The sequence below is a fragment of the Dromiciops gliroides genome, chromosome 2, assembly GCF_019393635.1.
Source record: "Dromiciops gliroides isolate mDroGli1 chromosome 2, mDroGli1.pri, whole genome shotgun sequence".
Taxonomy (NCBI): Eukaryota; Metazoa; Chordata; class Mammalia; order Microbiotheria; family Microbiotheriidae; genus Dromiciops; species Dromiciops gliroides.
Window position 1 is genome coordinate 361352427 of NC_057862.1, and position 21155 is coordinate 361373581.

The window sequence follows — 21155 nt, forward strand, 5'->3', positions numbered from 1 at the left end:
GGCATTAACAACTGAAATCATCAGGAAATAACTCCTGAAGAAGAATGTTTCTTGAAGGAGTCCAGGGGTTCCAAGAATCAGAGGTGAAGAGAGGGGACAGCCAAGGGTCTGGAGGCAGGAGATGGAGTGTGGTGGCCAGAAAATAGTACATAGGCCCATGTGGCTACAGTGTAGTGTGTGTACAGGAGACTAATGAGGACTCAGCCTGGAAAGAGAGCCTGAACTTCAAATATCAGACAGTCATGTGACACCTAACTGCATATGCCCATGGAGCTGGGAACTAGAGTATACTGCTATTTATTTAATAATAAAGTCAAATAACAGTATACCCTCAATTAAACATTCCCATGACTTGCGTAATTAATCATAACACAGTGTCCACTATCCCCTTAATGTTCCATCCTTACATAGTATAGGATACTGTTTCCAGAACCAAAAAGAAAGTCTTGTGTTTTTCTTTCTATATCACACCCTCTTGAGGCATGCTGGGAGGATGGTTTTATTATGTTTATTTTAGTTTCTCTGTGCATTCTTTTCTGTTTACTTCTAGTTAGAGATCTTTTTCCAAGGGTTGCATTTAAACACCTTAATTTTTACTCAAAAGTAGTAGTGTAAAAACTAAAATTTCCTAATGATTCTCCTTTTCCTTGTGATCTTAAATCTGTTTTTTCAGGGAGTCTTAATCCCAGATTTTCCTGGGTTTTATTATTGTTATTTGCTTAAACCAGACCACAAAGGAATAGCTCAACCCCAGAGTATTTATTTTAGCAGTCAGTTACTGCTGGCAAGATACAGTGTTAATAAAAGGTTTGCTGTGCCTTAAGTAAAATGAAATTACTCTTTCATCCCCTTTCCTTTCTTCATGCATTCCTTCTTTATACTAATTTATGTGTTCTTTACAACATTTTATGGGAAAAATATTCTGGCTCTTGTTGTGTACCTAACATTGAACGTGTTTGGAGCTTCTCTGTTCTTCCCTGTGAAGGTGAACAGAAACAGTTTATACATTACAAGATCATTCTCTGCCTTTTAATGTATTTATTGTCATGGCATGTGTTGGGACTGAGTATTGACAGCAGTTTCTCCTTGACCTTTGATGTCATTCCCATCCTGTTCAGGTGATTAACAAATAAGACTAAGTCAGAGCCCTGAGTTCTGAGAGCCCTTTGGTTGTGCTATAACTTCTGCTGTGTATAGAGCTTTGCTCTTATTCCTAGAACTAATCTAGATGAACATTGTAAGCAGTGTTTTTTTCTTTGGAAAAGGACTTATTTGTTCCACTTTTCCCCCTCTCATCTCAGTATTTGATTTGGAGTGAATTGCTCTTTACGTACTAATTTTATCCTGTGGTGAAAGATGGAAAGCAATTTCTAGGTATTCTATTGTTAAGATTTTGTCTTTTAAGCAAGCCTCTGCTGTGCTGTGATAACTATTTAAAGAAAAGCTTTCATCTTTAAATTATAATTATATTGTTCATATGTGATCTAGTGTTAGCTTTGTACCATTTAGGAGTAAAATTATTCAAAAGAAAGATTTAAATGGAGAACTTTTAATTTTAGTGAATTTGTTTTTAGAAAAGGAAGTACTGGAATTGCCAGAAACTTAACTGAACTCAGTGTTTAAAAAAAGAAAAAGGAAATCTTTGCATTTAGAATAGAGAGAAAGGAGCAGGAGGAAGGGAAGGGGGGAGAGAGAGAGAGAGAGAGAGAGAGAGAAAGAGAAAGAGGGACAGCTAGGTGGCGCAGTGGATAAAGCATTGGCCCTGGATTCAGAAGGACCTGAGTTCAAATGTGACCTCAGACACTTGACACTCACTAGCTGTGTGACCCTGGGCAAGTCACTTAACCCTCATTGCCCTGCAAAATAGATAAATAATGAATAGATAGTTAGATGAATGAATGAAGTGAATTAAGTACAAGTTGCAGTGGTAATATTTAAACCACTTAAAAGAAAAAAAACTGTGAAAGAAAGAAAAGTCGGGCAGATGGGTGTCACAGTAGATAGAGCACTGAACCTAGAGTCAGGAAGAGCTGAGTTCAGATCCAGCCTCAGATGCTTATTAGCTGTGTGACCCCAGGCAAGTCACTTAACCTCTGTTTGACTCAGTTTCTTCAGTTGTAAAATGGGCATAGTAATAGCACCTATATCCCAGAGCTGTTGTGAGGCTCAGATGAGATAATATTTATAAAAAGTGACTAGAATAGTGCCTTTCACATAGTAGGTACTATATAAATGCTTATCACTCCCTTCCTCTCAGATTTTTAGTAAAAATCCAGTTTTGTATATTCTTTGCCAGCATAATCTGTCTTGTACATTTAACATGTATAATATGCTTCCTCTTCTTGAGAAAAGGTTGTTGTATAAACAAAAAGTTTTTACATTTTATGAACTATGAATTATTCCCAATATTTTGTATTTCTTATCATAAAATCATAGTCTTACATTTACATTCTTAGAAATTTTATTCGTATGTATTTGGTGAAACATTTTTACTGTTTCTTAATGTTAGCTTAGTAATGCCATATCATTTCACCTTAGTTTTACTTTAATACAGCAACAAAAGCTCCCAGTAATTTGCTTCCAGAGAAGTGTTCATTATCTGCAGTCTACTGTGTTTCCTAATTCAGATGAATCAGATTGTTTATTTTTCCTATTTCACATATAGTTCTAAAAATTCATTGCCAAAACTTAAGTTTTATTTAACTCTCCTTTAGTAGAGATTTTTTTGAAATTTCTTAGTTTACAAACATTTTCTTTTAATCAGTCTACAAAAGTGCTGCTGAGTCCATCCATCCCACCCCAGAGTCAGAGTGATGGTAACTCCTGGCCTAGAACATCATTAAGAAATAAATGTAGGTTCAGCTTCTATTTAATTCTTCCATTCTCATAGCCCATTTTCTTTTCACTCTGGCCTCTATCCTTCATTGCCCAGCTGAAAACCCACCCCTTCCCACCATGGTTACATCTGGCTGAAGGGCTCCCTCAGAACAGTGGAGTCATAGTGCAGGCTGATCTGTTGTTTCACAGCTACGCATGCCTAGTGTTGCACATCAAATAATGTTTTTTGCATGCATGTTCTTCTGTGTTTTGACTGTCAGATGCCAGCTAATAAATATAGGATAAGCAACAGGGATCTTTGTTTTTATTCTTACAGTAACAAATACTTTTAAGAGAGATGAGTTTGTTACTTCAAAAGCTCCTACTGTCGACCTAGACCACAAGTTTAGATGCACGTTCATGGACTGTTTAAAATTCTTCCGGAAAGCTAAACTCCTGCACTATCACATGAAATATTTCCATGGAGTGGAGAAGACGCCAGAAGCTGAGGAGAGTTCAGTGAAGAGGCACGTCCAAACAAGAGGTTCTTTAGCCTCTGAAAAGTCCAGTCAGGATGGACTCACCAGAAAGCGGATCACCTCTGGTTCCTTGGGTAAGTGTCCAGGTGCGATATTCGTTAGTGAAGGGTTCCAGATACACAATTCTTATTGACCACTTTTTTTATTTTTGCTGGTAGAAATGGAAAGCATACATTGGGGTCTTCTGCATGTTTCTTCTATTGATTACCACTATATTAGAACTGCCAGCCAGCAGACTGTGGCCTGTTAGGAGCATTGCCTTCAGAAGCAGGATGTCACAGTTCTGTTCTGTTCTCTGCTTCTCAGTTAACTCATCTGTAAAATGGACATTCTATCTGACCTACTTGAATGAAAGAGACTGAAATCCTGGATAACCTCAAGTTTCTGGGATCTATGATTTAGATAATTTATGATGGAGGAGGCAGAAAAGGGGTTAACAGAGAAACTAAGGTTTGTGTTCTTATAAACAGTACAGTAACCATGGGGGCAGCTAGGTGATGCAGTGGATAAAGCACCGGCCCTGGATTCAGGAGAACCTGAGTTCAAATCTGGCCTCAGACTCTTGACGCTAGTTATGTGACCCTGGGCAAGTCCCTTAACCCCCATTTCCCTGCCAGAACAAACAAACAAAAAAACCAGTACAGTGACCACAAGATGGTTCAAGTCTCTATCAAGCCTTACTATCAACAGAAGCTTAGGGAAGGTAACCAGGGACCATTAACCATTAATAGCCGTTAATTTTCCTAGATGACAGGAAACAGAAACTGCACCTAGAAACCAGATCTTAAAGTAAAGAGATATCATAAACAGAGGGATCCTTGGGGTCTGACAAGTTATGCTTTATGAACATGCGCAGAAGGACCAAATGTGTCCTTAGGTTCACCTTATGACGTTTAAACCCCGAAAACACACCCTTAGTGAGAAAGGTATCACCTTGGAAGACATCTTAGGGCTCTAGGAAGTCCAAATTAGGATATGAACCTCCCTAAGGAAGAGATTAAGATAATGAGGAGATAACCTACTTTTCTCACTATAAATACAACCATTTTTCCTCTCCCTATTGGAGAGTCTTTTCTCCTTGGTGTCTCCCTGTGGTCATCACAGTCTGATAATAAAACTGGAAACTTAGTCACTGAGTCTTGTCATTCTTTGGGATGCCTCATGATCAATTTGGTCAATTAAACCCATCTCCCCACTTCAATTTAGTCAACTAAATTATTTCACCAAATAATTTTTAAAGCTCTGGAACTGATACCTGTGCTTTGTTTCTTCTACAAATATATTACATTTTTTGTTGAGAAATTCCCATCAACCTTAAATCTTTCTGCAGGCTGTGTAAGTGCTTCCCAGGCTAGCACAGTGTCTTACATACATGTGCTTAGTAAATTAGGTGGATTTTTGTTTGTTGTAAATCCCTCCTGAAGCATTTCCTACATGACACTATGAACTCTTTGCAGAAAAGAGTGTCTTCTCTGCTTCTGTCATCTTTCAGATGTTAAAAGGTCTGTTAGGATGAGGAATAATACACCAGTGATCCCAGCTATGCTAAGATTTTATATATAGTTTTACTGAGTTGTCCTAGTTGGGCCTTTCTTTTACAGGAATTGCTGTATACAAAATTATCTGCCAATGTTGTTTTATTTGAAATGAGCTCCCTCCTATTCTGAGAGTTGTGTAGTCAATTTTTTTTTAAGTATTTTAGCATAGAAGAATCAGTTGTAGTTTCCTGATAGCCTGTGTTAAGTTCATAGAACCTTCTGAAATAGCCCAGGCAGTGCCCCTGAGGTGGGGTGGGTGGGTGCGGATCTTCTGAGCCTGCTGGGGATGCTCTTCCTCAGCTGCTTTTCTTCTCCTCACCCTCTTCCTCTTACTACTACTTTTCTCCTGTTTATTTTCCCTCTAACCTCCATCTTTTGAGTTAGGTGAAGTCAGGCCCCTGTTACTAGGGTCTTGTGGGGATTTTTCTTCCTAATAGAATTTCTAAACACCTTATCTTCTGGATAGAAAAGAATTTGGAATAGTGTTCAGTTTGGTGGCATTCTCTGACTTTTTGATTTAAACTTGTTTAAATTTGATTAAAGATGGTCTTAGATTTATTTCTGTCTTTTAAATTTACTTAGAAATAAGTGCACATTGCTTAGTTTTTTAAAAAAAGATCATTTGCTGAGTGATGTTTACTTTTGATATGGAGGAAATGGGGGTCTGGATTAGGGTTGGGGGTTGGGGTTCTTAGGAATTCATCTTTAAAGAATTACACCCTCTTGCACACAAAAGCAGTGAGACTAAGATGGTAGTTTATTTAGGGGCAAGGGAAGGGAAGGGGTGGGGAAGGGAAACCATGAAAGAAATCCTTGGACTTCTCATAGGGAGATAGGCACAAAGCACGTGGCGCTGAGGTACCAATCTCCTCGAGCAGGAGACTTTTATAGGGGGTTGATGGGGGTGGACCATCTGCCTGTGGAAAGTTCCTTTAGTGAGGGTGGACCATCTCCCACTGGTGGTGACTAGAGGGTGAGGGGTGGTTATGGATCTCTTCAGGACACAAAGGCTGCAGCCACACCCAAATTTATCTCCCCAGGGGTAAGGGAAATCAGAATGAAGGGTGGAGATTCCAAAGCTAGCTCAGTCCAATTTGGTTCCACTTATCTCTTTAGGTGTATCTGTCCTTTGTTTTAGTTTCTCAAGGAGAAGAGTCCTTGATGTGCCCCAGAGAATTTCTGGGGTGCTCTGCACCTCATAACACTTTTTTGAAGGGAAGAGTAGTGACTCATTCTCTTTTTTTTAGTTGTATGATCAGTTTGTTATTGTATTCTGCACAGGTAGAGTTGCATAGTGGTCAGAGGACTGACTTTGGAATCTGGAAGAACTGGGTTCAGGTCCTGCTTCTTACACAATAGTTGTAAGATTATGTACAAATCACTTAAACTGTCCCTCCCTTAGATAATTCTCTAAGACTATAAATGACTGATAATATGCTAATTTTCACTGCTGGACTGTGAGGGAAGTTTTCTTCAATGATGAAATCACAAACCTGGAGGCTTCTCCCCCACCTTTTCAAAACATACTTTTACTACATGAAAATACATACTAAATAACAAAATTGTAGAACCTTCCCACTCCTTACTTCCTCTCCAGTCTTTTTTTCCTCCTTGGTCTTTTCCTCTTGTGTAAAATGAAAATGAAGTATACTCTTTATTTTAAAAATTCTTTTTAGTTCATTTCTCTTCCTCCTACTTCAGTCCCTGCCAGATCTAAATGCAGATCATCAGTGAATGCATATCTTGTTGATGAAAGACAATGTGGGCTTGTTTGTGAGAAGAAGCTATCTTAAGTGCTTGAGAAAAGTTCCTTTTCCTTGGGACTTTTCCATTTTAGACCTTAGACATTGAAATAAGGTGAATCTGGCTGCTTAGAGAATTTAAAGAGGGTAGGAAGCCATGTGTTTGAAGTAAAAAAAGGAGGAGGGTAACTAAAAGCTTCTGGCCTCCTGAATAGGTAATCTTATGGAAAATCACTTTATCTGAAAGATTAAGAAATGAGTTTTGAATAGAATTTTATTTTCCAAAATATATGTAAAGACAACATTTTAACATCAATTTTAAAAAAACTTTGTGTTCCAATTTCTCTTCCCCCCTCCATTCCTACCCCCCACCCACAAGAACTCAAGCAATTCAAAATAAGTTATACATGAGTAGTCATGGAAAAATTCCCATATTAGCTAGTTGTGAGAGAAAACAGTCCAAAAAACCCAAAACTTCAGATTAAGGAATTGTCAAAGAGGAAATGAAAAAAAAAATTTAAATGTGTTTCCATCTGTTTTCAGATACTATCAGTTCTTTCTCTGCAGATGGGCTGCAATCTTCATAAGTCTTTCATGGTTATATTGGATCATTTCCTTGCTGATAATAACCACATGCTTCCTAGCAGATCATCCCCCACTATTGCTGTTATTTTGTATACAGTACATTTCACTCTGCTTCAGTTCATGTAGGTCTTTCCAGGTTTTTCTGATAGTATCCTGTTCATCATAACCTTTATATAGTCCCTTAAGCTTGACAGAGTTTTCTTCATAAAAGCCCAGCAAAGTAGGTACTATACATTTTGGCAATATAATCAATCATCATAACTATTTCCCTCTATCCCACTCCCTTCCCATGACATTTACTCTTCTTTTTACCTATTCCTCCTCAGAGGTGTTTTACTTCTGACTATCCTCTCCCTCATTCTACACTCCCTTTTTTGCCCTTCCTTCCTTATCCTCTTCCCCTCCTATTTTCCTGCAGGGTTAAATAGATTGCTCCTCCCAATTTGGTATGAAAGCTGTTCCCTCCATGAGCCCACTCCAATGAGATCAGGATCCCTGAGCTAATTCTGTGTTCTAGATTTTTCTTCCTCCCTCCCTCCTCAACCCTCCCTATGAGATCAAGCAATTCAGTATGTCATACTGGTGCAGTAATGCAGAACATCTTCATCCTCCTTGAAAGTGTTTTGCTTTTTACTGCTCTCTCCCCAAATCTGCCCTTTCCTCCTTCCCTTCTCCCCCCCTTTTCTCCCCCTCCCAGGGAAAAAATATATTACTATACCTACTTGAGTATGTATGTTAGTCCTTCTTTGAGCCAATTCTGATGATATTAAGGTTCACTCACTCCTCAACTCCTTCCCCCTCTTCTACTCTCCTCCATAATCTTTCTTCTTGTTTCCTTCATGTGAACTACCTCTCCCCAGACCATCTCTCCCCTTTTCCCTCCCCCAGTTTATTCCTCCTACACTTCCAAGAGATTGTGAGGGAAAATTACCCTGATATTCTAGAAGCAGAAGCTAAAATAGAAATTGAAAGAATCCACCGATCACCTCCTGAAAGAGATCCCAAAAGGAAAACCTCCAGGAATATTATAGCCAAATTCTAGAACTCCCGGGTCAAAAGAAAATACTGCAAGCAGCTAGAAAAAAGAAATTCAAATACTGTGGAGCTCTAATAAGGATAAATCAAGATCTAGGAGCTTCTACATTAAAGGATTGGAGGGCATGGGATATGATATTCCAGAAGGCAAAGGAACTGGGACTTTAGCCAAAAATCACATACCCAGCAAAACTGAGTATAATTTTTCAGAGGCAGAAATGGGATTTCAATGAGAAAGAGGTCGTTCAAGCATTTGTGATGAAAAGACCTGAACTGAATAGAAAATTTGACTTTCAAATACAAGATCCTGGAGAAGCATAAAAAGGTAAACAGGAAAAAAACTTCATGAGGCATATTAAAAGAACAAACTGTTTACATTCCTACATGGGAAGATAATACTTTGTAAACATAAGAACTATCTCAGTAAGAAATTCAAAGAAGATAGGGCTGAACTGAATATGAAGGGATAATATCTGTAAAGCATTTATGTTTTGTTCCTTGTAGGGCCGACAGGGTGGGGTGTCTTATGTCTGGGGCTGGATTTGGGCTTGTGGCCTCCTGGGTCCAGGGCTGGTGCTTTGTCCAGTATGCCACCTAACTAATCTATAATGCCTTTTGTTCATGGAGGAAGGAGGGAAGTCAGTCTGGGTCAAGTTAGAGGACGGGGGCGGCTAGGTGGCACAGTGGATAAAGCATTCAGGATTCAGGAGTACCTGAGTTCAAATCCGGCCTCAGACACTTGACACTTACTAGCTGTGTGACCCTGGGCAAGTCACTTAACCCCCATTGCCCCGCAAAAAAAAAAAAAAAAGTTAGAGGACCAGGACTGCTTTGTTTCTAGACTTCATTTGCCGGATGCAATGACAATTAAGTCTTCTTTAGACTAGGTGGGCAATTAGAAAAAAAGCCTACTTGCAGTGACTTTTTTTTTTTTTTTTTGGTGAGGCAGTGGGGGTTAAGTGACTTGCCCAGGGTCACACAGCTAGTAAGTGTCAAGTGTCTGAGGCCGGATTTGAACTCAGGTCCTCCTGAATCCAGGGCCGGTGCTTTATCCACTGCGCCACCTAGCCGCCCCTTGCAGTGACTTTTAAACTCCAAGTGCCATGGATCTGCCCCTGAAAGGGACCTTTAAAGTCATTGAGCCAACTCTTTCATTTTAAAGATAAAAAAACCAAGGTCCAAAGATATTGGCACTTGCCCAAGGTCACTTAGCAAAGAAAGAATTTAAAGAGGGTAGGAAGCAACATGTTTTAAGTAAAAGAAGGAAGGCACTAAAAGCTTTTGGCCTTATGAATAGTTAATTTTATGGAAAAATCTGAGGCCAAAGCCAATGCTTTTTCTACTGTTAAAAGATATTTGTGGGATAAGTGTGGAGCCCACCCAATTGCCAATAGTACAAAGCCAGCAGCATGCTGAGAAAACTGTAAAAGATTATATTGTATCCCACTAGAATATTTGGCATCTTGAAGGAGAAGCAACAAGGACTGCCCTTTTGGCTAGGGTGGGATATGGGGAAGGAGTAGTGCTGTACTGGTAATATTCCAAACCTTGGGAATCACCGTGAGAGTTTGCCATCCTTTTTGTCCCTGGGTCAGAAAGCTTTACATTGGAAGAATGAGCTCTGAGAGACCTATGTTTCCCAGAAGAGAGTTTGTGTTTGGTTTTCTCTAGGTTAATGGTTTTTAAGGAGTGATTGTCATGTTACCATTGCTGCTCAGGGGCCTGCTGGGAAATGTCTCACTGTGTAGAATAGGATAACAACAACAACAACAACAAAACCCAAACTCTAGTATTTTAGATTTTATCATTTGAGGCTTTGCCCTCGGCCTACCTCATTAGGCCAAAGTAAAGCTTGTAGTTCCTTTAGGGTGGGAGCACTTAGGTAAGCTCTTCCTTTCCCATGTTTAGGAGAGAGTGAAACATCTCCCTACCCTACTTTTGCATACCGGCAATAATTTATGAATTACAAAACTTCCTCTACCTTTGAAGGAGAGAAAACAAATTAGCTATTTGTTAAGTATTTGAGAGTGGGGATCTTTTCTTCCTTGAATCCTCTGGAGAAAGGGGGTGGGGAGTGAGGCATGGTAGATGTCTTCAAGTAATTGAAGAGCTGTCCTTGGGAAGAGGAAGCAGATTGTTTTGTGTAACCCTAGAGGTTATAGGTGAGTAAAAGTTATAGGGAGATAGAACTTAGCTCAATATGAGGAAGACTTTCTAACAGTGGAGGGGGTTGCTTTGTGGTATATATAGTATTTCTTCGGTCACTTGAGGTAGTCCTCTGATGGCAGAGTCAGGGCTGTCATTGTAGGTGCTTCATAAATGTTTGTGGAATTGAATGGGTGTTGTAAAAGGAATTCATTCATTGTTCAACTCTCAGATTCTATGATTCTCCAACAATAAAAGTACATGTTTCTTATACACATTGGTCTTGTAACCTAAATTGCAGTGATTAAAGAAAAACAGGTCCTTGTATCCACTGTGATTGTAGAGGATTCTAGTCTTAGGGAAAATAGCTCTTGCCTTCAGGATGGGCTTTACTTTTTTTCTTAATCCACCATGAAAAATCCAGAGTGTGCCCATGACCTCTGTTAATTTTTAGTGTGTACAGACATATATTTCTTTTTCAAAGAGATCTCATTTTAATGGTGTGGACTGTATTCAGACCAGTGAGGTATACAAATATTTATAAAAGGATTACCCAGTTTGTTTTGTATGTATCTGAATAGCCAACAGCTGTCCATGGAGTTAGTTCAGCCTTGCCTTTACTGGATTCTTTCTGTACTATCTTGTGTCATTTTGTTTAAGCAAAGGAAAATTATAATTTGATTTCTACTATTAAAAATATTGCATAAAGTTCATATCCCATTCCAAGGAAATATAAAGCTCATATAGTTTCTTTCATTATGAAGGAATGTAAAATATTAAATAATACTTGAAATAAGTGGGCCAGGAGCTGGGGCTTAGATGCCTTTGATTTACATGGAGAATTTTGTTGTGGTGATCTCTTTTCTGATGGAACACAGAATGTGTCTTCTGTTCACCACATTGAGCTGTACTGCATTATCAAATGCTTCAAGAAAAAAAAAATGTTTTAAAACCAAGATGTACTTTATTTTGTTTCCTTGGACAAGGGGATCAGTTCTGGGGCAACATGCCAAGTTGGGCACGCTAGGCCTCTGGACTTCCCCTGGTTGGGGTACAGCCTGATCTCTCCCATTCCCGCTCAGGTGGAGAACAGAGATCTTTGCAGCCTGGAAGGAAAGGAGAGATCAGCAGCCAACTGGAAGCAACACCTCCATTCATGTAAGTTCCCATCTCATTGGTAGGAATATCACAAATCAAAGAATCATAGAATCTCAGAGTTGGAAGAGGGGGGAAAGGACCTCAGAAGTCATCTAGTTTAGCATACTCATTTTTCAGATGAGGTCTAGCAAGGGGAGGTCACATAGCTATTGACAGAGATAAGACTAGAATCCAGGTTTCTTGGCTCCCTGTTATGTGGTTTTTTGGGTTTTTTTTTGCAAGATAGTGTCATCTCCAAGTTCATGAGTGGGTTTTGGGTTTTTTCCTACTCAAGTTCAAGGTTTCCTGATATATGATAGATCTATGGGAATTAAAATTCCAGTTTGATCAACCAGGAAGATGGCTTGGCCCTGGGGAAAAATTGGGTGTTCTGTACATTTAAATGACACACTTTTAGTTTTGTTTTTGCAGGGCAATGAGGGTTAAGTGACTTGCCCAGGGTCACACAGCTAGTTAAGTGTCAAGTGTCTGAGGCTGGATTTGAACTCAGGTCCTCCTGAATCCAAGGCCAGTGCTTTATCCACTGCGCCATCTAGCTGCCCCTTTAATGACACACTTTTAAAAAAATGTAATTTTTTTTTTCCAATTACATGTAAAGATAATTTTCAACACTCATTTTTATCAGATTCTAAGTTCCATATTTCTCTCCCCCCTCCCTAAGACAGGAAGCAATCCAGTATAGGTTGTACATGTATAATCATGTTAAACAAATTTCCACATTAGTCATGTTTTAAATGACACACACTCCTTTTTCTGTCCCCCCTTTACTCTTTGCCTTCTCCCTCAATTACCTTCTCCTGCTTCTTAGGCATCCCATGTACCCATGCTGTCAATTAATGCCTTAGATTAGACTATTTCTCTTTCTTTCTTTTTTCTTTTCTTCTTCTTCTTCTTCTTTTTTTTTGGTGGGTTAAGTGACTCGCCCAGGGTCACACAGCTAGTAAGTGTCAAGTGTCTGAGGCTGGATTTGAACTCAGGTCCTCCTGAATCCAGGGCTGGTGCTTTATCCACTGTGCCACCTGGCTGCCCCAGACTATTTCTCTTTCAATTTAAAATTTGTGTTCCTCTTTCTCAGGGGAATGACTAAATTGATAAACCAAATTGACTCTAAGGTATAAATGACCCAAAATAGCTTAAAGTGTATGTTGTTTTGCTTACTCCAGGGAATGGTAAAATTTCAGCCATTGGGGCAAAGACCCTTAGCTGGTTTCTTTTCCCTCTCTCTCTCTCTTTTTGGGAGTAGGATGTATGCAAATACTCATTAAGCCATACTTATAAAATTGGCCCTAAGCTCTTCTAACCACAGATCCTAGTTCATGGAAAGTTGGTTTCTTATTTGCTGGTCGGAAATTGGATTCATGGTAAAATGGCTTTCTCTGCAGAGCAATAGCTATAACAGATAGGAAATACAGCTTTGGATGAGATCTTGCAGTCCAGAATATTTTAACCAAAGGAGAGCTGGAATACTTACAGTGTGGATCTTATTTTCTGATTTTCATGCCTAGCTGAAGGCATAGTAGAAGCACCTTTAACGGGGACTCAAATGCCCTTGGTTCTAGGATGCTGCTAACAAGTTATATGACCTTAGGCAAATACTTACCAGCATATAGTTCTCATTTTTGTCACCTATAAAATGCAAGGTTTGAATTAGATGAACACTAAGATTCTCTACTAGCTTTGACACTATATTCTGTGGCCCCTTCCATTTCTAATACTGTGTGGGTTTCTTTTATGTGAAGGTTATACCCACGTGGTTAGAGTCTTTGTGTCCTCCTCCCTCCAATAGTGATCATTTATTCATTAATTTATATTTAGCATTCATCTAAAAAACTTTTGAATTTCAAATTCTCTTCCTCTAAACCCCATCCCAGTTCATTTAAAAGGCAGGCAATATGGTATCTATCATACATGTGAAGTCATATAAAACATTTCCATATTAGCCATGTTGCCAAAAAACCCCAAAACACAAGAAAAATAAAGTGAAAAAAAGTATGCTTCTGTCTGCACTCAAGAGTTTATCAGTTTTCTCTCTAGAAGTAGATAGCATTTTTAATCACAAGTCCTTTGGAATTATAGTGATTGTTTTTTCATTAGTATTGTTTTTGGTTACATAAGTTAACTTATACTAATATTTACAAGAGCTATTAAATCATGGGGCAGCTAGGTGAAGCAATGGATAAAGCACTGGCCCTGGATTCAGGGAGACCCGAGTTCAAATCCAGCCTCAGACACTTGACACTAGCCTAGCTATGTGACCCTCGGCAAATCACTTAACCCTCATTGCTCTGCAAACAAAACAAAACAAAAATGACACCCCCAAAACAAGAGTGATTAAATCAGAGCATACTTAGTAATTGCCGAGTATGTTCTAGACCTGGTATTCTGTTCTGGTAGAGATACAAAGATAAATGTAACATTTCCTACCTTCCAGATGCTTACAATCTAGTACAGCACATAATTTTAGTGCAAAATGGAGTTTAATTGTGTAGCAGACATATAAATAAAATACTGTTTGCATAAATGTGAATAAATTGCAAATGGGGTGAAGTTAGGAAAGTCTTCATGAGGATGTCCTATTTGAGCTTGGCTAGGATTTCATTTTCTTCTAGTTGTAGGAATTAAATTCAAGCATCTGTGACTTGATAGATGATTCTACTGCTCCCAAGAGTTAGGTAGAAGAGCTAAAGCAATACATATTTTAATTACATTTTCTCTGTTTGTAAAATAAATACTCATTCATCTGTCTGCTGTAAAGTACTGTATATGAGCTCCTGTGGAGGAGGAGCTAGGTGTTCTGGAGGATGTACCCTTATTACCAAGAATAGGCTCCTCCTCTAACTTAGCCAGTCTGGAAGGCAGGTTTTCTCTTTCAAGCCATACAAGTGCTAGTATTGTAACACTACATCTTTTCAGCTGGGCTCAACAGGGCTTTTACAGACCTGTTTGTACATGGTAGCCCCATCATTCCCTGTTAGAATTTGGATGTTTTGCTCTCCGAGGGGACTTTATAACGTGAAAGGGCATATTGTTTAACATGTAATGATACAATGTGAAAGAGTATATTGTTTGATACCTGGTAAGTTCATATAGTTAGTACCTGGGCCCCTTAGCTCATCATTTGTGGCTATTCAGTTGGCCTTCTAAATAATGGGGAATTAGATCAACTTTTAAAAATAATTTTTTCAAAGAAAACAATATATGGGTTGGTCTCCCTGTTTGATGCCTTATTTCTCTTTCTGTTTGAGGCTCTGGAAATTCATCATGGTTGTAGCATGTGAATGCCGTAGATAGTATATCTCCTGGTTTTAAGCAGGGTAAACTTGAAACATAGAGCTGATATTTTTTTTCCAGGTTGTTAAGTGAACTCTGTTGCTCACACTTGGAGTTGCTGGGTTTTTTTTTTAACTAATTTAATTAAGAATCATTGTCATTCTCAGCCTTATAAGCACAGGCCTTCTCTTACAGCAACAGGTTCTGAAACACTATCTTTATGTCTTTATCTTTATGCCTTGGTCACCACTTGGTAAAGATTGCAGATCTTTGCAAGTTGTGTTTGGATTTACAAAGATTATAAACAATCATGGGAAGATTGTGTTCAGAATAATAGTTCTTGGAGGCAGCTAGGTAGTGCAGTGAATAAAGCACTGGCCCTGGATTCAGGAAGGCCTGAGTTTAAGTGTGACCTCAGACACTTGATAGCTATGTGACCCTGGGCAAGTCACTTAACCTTCATTGCCTCACCCCCCCCCAAAAAAAGTTTAGCCGTAAACAGAATAATAGTTCTTCCCAGGCCAGTATTTATCTTTGTGGTGTCTCTATTCAGACTGTGTTTTAACTTCTGAAGTTTTGCTTCATGCTCTAGCAGTCATTTTGATCTCCTGTATTTCCTGGTGTAGAACAACAAAAAAAATTATAGACTTTAAAGTAGGGAAATGAAATAGGTTTTTTTGGTTTTTGGTAAGTGACAAATGTAGTCATGAAATAGGACCACAATCTCTTTTGGACATGGAAGCTTTCATCAGGGAAAGGTACTTGACAATAAAATTCAAATCTGTGATTCATACTTTCCAGGCTCTGTAGCTGGAGTATAGAGGCCTTTGTAGAAATGAGTTTTGCAATAAATCCATGTCTACATTGTGGAACAAATTTATAAGTTACTGAGTGGGAAAAGTTTTTTGGTGTTTGATGATTACAAGTGAACATCAGTTGCCATAAAGTGGTAAGTGACCATTAAAAGCAGAGTGCTTGGGGTGGTATAAGTCTGGAGCCAGGAGGCCAGGTTTGAAAATTCAGGTTCTCTTCCTTAGTACCTGTGGGATTTTGAGTACTTAACTAACTTCTCTGGGTCTCAGTTCCATATCCATAAAATGACCTCTAGGTTCCTTGCCAGCTCAAAAATCCAACCCTTTACAAATACATATAGTTGATCAAAACAAATTTCCACATTGACCATTTCCAAAAATATTTGTGTCATTCTGTGACCTTCATCTCTATCAAGAGGTAGATAGTATGTTTCATCATTAGTCTTCTGGAATTCAGGTTGATCATTATGCTGATAAGATCAGTACATTATTATTCCATCACACTTATATGCCATTACTTGTTTATCCATTCCCTAATTTATGGGCAGCTCCAAAGATTTTCATTCTTTGTTACCTCAGAAAGAATTATAAATACTTTTGTATATCCTTCAAGTTTATATTGCTTAGAACTGATCTCTTCCTTAATCTATCCTTCTACAAGTTCTCTCTTCTCCCTTCACCCCATTCTCTCCTATTTCCTTGTTCAGTGAGATATATTTTCTTTCCGCCTTTGACCAATTCAGCCATTCCCTTCTCCTGCTCCTTTTTTGTATAGATATCTACTTGTGCACCCTGATTATTTGAGATAATTTCCTTAACCTTTCCTTCCCCCATTCTCCCCAACCCATGTAGTCCTCCTCCCCTCCCTTTCTATTCTTCTCTTAAGATCATCAAGACTTAACTGAATCTCTCCCAGGCCTTTTAAACTCTCTCTATGACCCCTGGGGATGATAGGATGTAGCATCTCCCCATATTAGAATGTGAGCAGTTTATCTTTGTTTAGTACTTTATCCTTGTTCATTCATATTTACTTTTTTATATTCTTTTTAACTGCAGTGTTTGAACATTAAAGTTTCTCTACAGTTCTGATCTTTTCATTAGGAATGCTTGAAAGTACTCTGTTTCATTAAAGGTTGATTTTCTCCCCTGTAGCATTATACTAAGTTTTGCTGGGAAATTTATCTTTGGCTGTAAACCCATATCCTTTGCCTTCTGGAATATTGTATTCCAAGTTCTTTGCTCCTTTATAGTGGTAGATGCGAAATCATGTGTGATTCTGATTGTGGCTCCTTGGTACTTGAATTCATTCTTTTTTGGCTGCTTGAAGTATTTTTTTCTTTTTCCTGGAAGCTTTGGCTGTGATGTTCCAGGGAGTTTTAATTTTGGGATTTTTTTCAGGAGGTGACTGGTAGATTATTTCAGTTTCCACTTTGCCCTTTGGTTCTAAGAGATCTGGAAAGTTTTCTTTTAAGTCTTCTTGAAATATAATGTATATATTCTTTTTTTTTTTGGTCTTGATAATTTTTTTTTAGCTTTGACAAAGAAATATTTACTTCAAAGAAACTAAAACAAATATACAAATAGCTTATCTTGGTTCTTTACTATAGAACACAGTCCCAGTTCCAAGTTTAAGACCCTATTTGGGCTCTAACCTCAGGCACCCTAGCTTATGAGTACTTTCCTTTCAGTCTACAACATCACACCCAGAATCCTAGCTGCAAGGGTCACCGTTACTCCAACACTCAAATCAACTATCTGGTAAGGGGTCATGAATATAGGACTCAGGGAAGCAGGGTGTCTTCATGTTAGGCCATATGAATTAGTGCATTTTGTTTAACATGAGTCCTTTTCCCAAATTCAGAACAGTTCTCTAGTGGTCTCTGGGGAGGCAGAAGCAATTTCCATTCACTTGCTCTCCAGCGTCATACACTCAAGTTTCAAAACAGCCAGTGATATATGATTGTATACAATCATATATACAATCCCACATGTACAGACAAACAAAGTTTATCAAATATTTCTGCTTGCTTAGCCTTTACCTTGCAAGGCCTTTCTTTACCCAAAAGTGAAAAAAACAGATGAAAGAAAACTATCTTTCCATTTCACAGAAAAACCTGGTCCACAAATTAATTAGAGCTCTGCCCACAGAGATTTGGGAGTTGGCGTTGACTAGAGGCTTACCCCTTTCTCAGAGTAAATTTTCCTGGGTAGAAACTCACCCATGATTTTCTCATGACACAGCACCACCTAACTGAGGTCTGAACAAAATGTATCTCTTTCTACACAGGGCACACCAGAATTCTCCCTGGCTCCCTTTGTACTTTAGGTGATTCCTCCATAGAGGTCCAGGCAATTTCCTCTGGGTCCTTACTCCAAAGGAGCAGAAATTCCCTGAATGGATCTGGATCCATGCTTCTTCTAGAATAAACCAAATGGAATTTCACACTCATCAGGACAAAAAAGACAAATAGGAGCAATTAGAGGTGTAGCAAAGAAAGGCAGCTACCTGTGGATCTCAGACACAGGCATTCTATCCTAAGAAGATGTTGGGTATTTTGCTTTCACAAAAGGCTAATAAATAGTTTAGGTTGGTTTAATTGCTTGTGTGTATGTGTGTGTGTGATCTTGTAGCAATCTTGTGATTCTAGATTTCTTGTTATTCAAACATTTCAGTTTTGCCCAATCCATTTGGGGTTTTCTTGGTAAAGAGACTAGAGTTTTGCCATTTTCTTCTCCAGCTCATTTTACAGATGAGGGAATTGAGGCAAATAGGGTTAAATGACTTTTCCAGTGTCACACAGCTAGTAAGTGAGGGATGCTGGATTTGAACTCAGGAAGATAGTCTTCCTGACTTGAGACCCAGTGCTCTCTCTACTTCATCACCTAGTTGCCCTTGCCAGATTTCTTACATTTAACTTAGTATACATGACTGAGTAATGTAGACTGTATCACTATATCAATACTTATATGCAGAAATGCCAATCCTTAAATAGTCAAGCAATCAAAAAATGAAAAGTTTGCAAAATTATATCAATGTAACTTACACTATTCCCTCAAGTGTATGTGAGGTACTCTTGTTCCATTTATCCACTGATAATCACATTAGCTTTGGCAAAGAAATATTTATCGAGGCAGCTAGGTGGTACAGTGGATAGAGCACCGGCCCTGGATTCAGGAGGACCTGAGTTCAAATCCGGCCTCAGACACTTGACACTTACTAGCTGTGTGACCCCGGGCAAGTCACTTAACCCCAATTGCCTAACCAAAAAAAAGAAAAGAAAAGAAAGAAATATTTATCTCCAAGGTATAATACAAACATACAAACATCTTAGCTCAGTTCATATAAACCTCAGTCCTAATTCCAAGTCCAAAACCCCTCTCGAGCTTGAGTCTCAGGTCACCCTGGCTTCTTGGGACTTCCTTTCTGGGCTGACTGCAGTGTTCCATCTAGAATCCTGGCTCTGAGTTTGCCATGGCTTCAACTTTTGGTCCAGTAGGGATCAACATCAGCAGCTAAAACTGAGGACAAAATGAAGCAGAACAATACAAATACTCCCAGTCATATTGAGGGAGTCTAAAAGTAGAGGGAAGAGCAGAAAGGTATTCTTCATTCCCCCCATGATCATTTTACTTCATGGTGACCATGTTGTGGCTGGGTTTGCCACTCTTTGGACACAGGAGGAAAGAGGAGTTCAGTGATTATTAAATTTTGTCTCCTTGGTCTGTTTTCTAGGCCACTTGTTTTTGCTGTAAGACCTTAAAATTTTTTTCTTTATTTTTAGGCTTTTTGTTTTGTTTTAATCCTATTGTTTCATAAGCTCTTTTGCTTCTATTTGATCTATTCTAATTTTCAAGGAGTATGTTGGCAAGGTTTTATACCTTTTGTGACAAGCTGTTAATTCCCTTTCCAATTTTTTTCTTCCATATCTCTCATTTCTTTTCCAAAAAATGTCGTCGAGTGCTCACATTTCATTTATAAAAATATTTTTAACTGTTTTTAAAAAAACTCTTGCTTCATTTCTTCTTGGAATTTTAATTAAATTTATGCCCAAGCTGGGTTTTCTCTGAAGCTTTACTTGCAAATATTTTGGAGTCTTTCTCTTTTTGGGGGTTTGTGTTGTAAGCTTCTCTACCACCATAATAGCTCTTTATGGTGGGATTGGAGTGTGGGTTTTTTGGGGGTTGTTTGCTCATTCTTCCAGCTTGCCTTCTGTCAATGCATTCTGTTGCATTCTCAGAAAGGCCTGGTTTTAATTGCTGCTGTTTGGGTTTGCATATTAGTTAACAATACCAATCAATCAATAAGCATTTGTTAAATGCTTATTGTGTGCCAGGTATATAAAGAAAAAGCAAAAATCGTCCCTGGCCTCAGGGAGCTTACATTACAATCAAGGTGTCAAGATGTACATAAATCAATATATACAAAGTAGATGAAACATAACCTTTTGGGGAAGGCACTATCAGCTGCAGATGGGTATTGGGGTGGGGGGGGCTGGCAGGGAGAGGTTTGAGAAAGACCTCCTACAGATGGTGCTTGAGCTGAGCTTTAAAGGAAGCCACTGATTTTGAGAGGAAGAGATGAAGAGGAAGAGCTTTCTAGACATGGAGACAGCCAGTACAAAGTCATGGAGAGAAGAGATTCAGGTCTGAGGCCAGTATGGCTGGACTCTAGAGTGTGTATAGTAGTATAATGTCTAAGAAGTCTGGAAAGATAGGAAGAGGGCAAGTTTTTAGAGATTGCTAAAATAAAGAGTTTATATTTAATCACTGAGGTTAAAGGGAGCCACTGGAATTTACTGAGTAGGAGGTGACATTATTTAGAAAAATCACCTTGGCATCCGTGGGTAAATGGTGTAGGCAAAATAGTTGAGGCAGGGAGACCAGTTTGAAGACTCTTTCAGTGGCCTATTTGAGAGATGAAGAGGGCCTGAACTTTCAAGCTTGTGTGAGTGGAGAAAAGGGAAAGGTGATGCTATGGAGAAAGAAATCTCAAGATTTGGCAATGGATTGTATATGTTGAGTAAATGGGAATGAAGAATTGAGGGTGACACCAAGGCTACACATTTAGATGATCAGAAAGGATGGTTAGTGTCCCAAACAGTAGTAGGAAGAACAGATAAGAATCAGAGATCAGAGAATAAAAAGCCAAAAGACTTGTCAGATTTAAAATAATGCTTAAAATTTTTTTCTCTCCTAGCTGTAAAAGACAAGGAAAAGAACAAAGAAAAGAAGTTCAGAGAATTTGTAAGATTAAAGTCGAAGAAAAAAAAGAAAAAGAAAAAGAAATCTAAGCCTGGTAATATTTTTCCCTTGTGGAAAAGTTGTTTGTATTAAATATAGGGGTGGAATATGGGAGTGGGTTTTCCCTTAGTCCTCTTAAGTTTAGACAGTATATTCAAAGTTGCTGCCTAGTCTCTGTGGAGGTGAGGAGACACTCTGTCTTTGTAATCTGTAATCTGATCAGGTCCTGTCCAAACACATAGCTGAATGTTGAGATGGTCCTTAATTCTGGTT

At 38.7% G+C, this 21155-nt stretch overlaps 1 protein-coding gene across 4 annotated transcripts in view; it reads left to right on the forward strand.

Moving 5' to 3' along the window:
* Nucleotides 1-21155, forward strand: part of PHF20 (PHD finger protein 20) — a 116657-nt gene that overhangs the window by 72059 nt on the left and 23443 nt on the right. For all 4 annotated transcript variants that reach the window (XM_043981493.1, XM_043981496.1, XM_043981495.1 and 1 more), the window contains 2 exons: nucleotides 3155-3430; nucleotides 20839-20937. In XM_043981493.1, the coding sequence (XP_043837428.1) occupies nucleotides 3155-3430; nucleotides 20839-20937 (375 nt within the window). The remainder of the gene's footprint in view (nucleotides 1-3154; nucleotides 3431-20838; nucleotides 20938-21155) is intronic.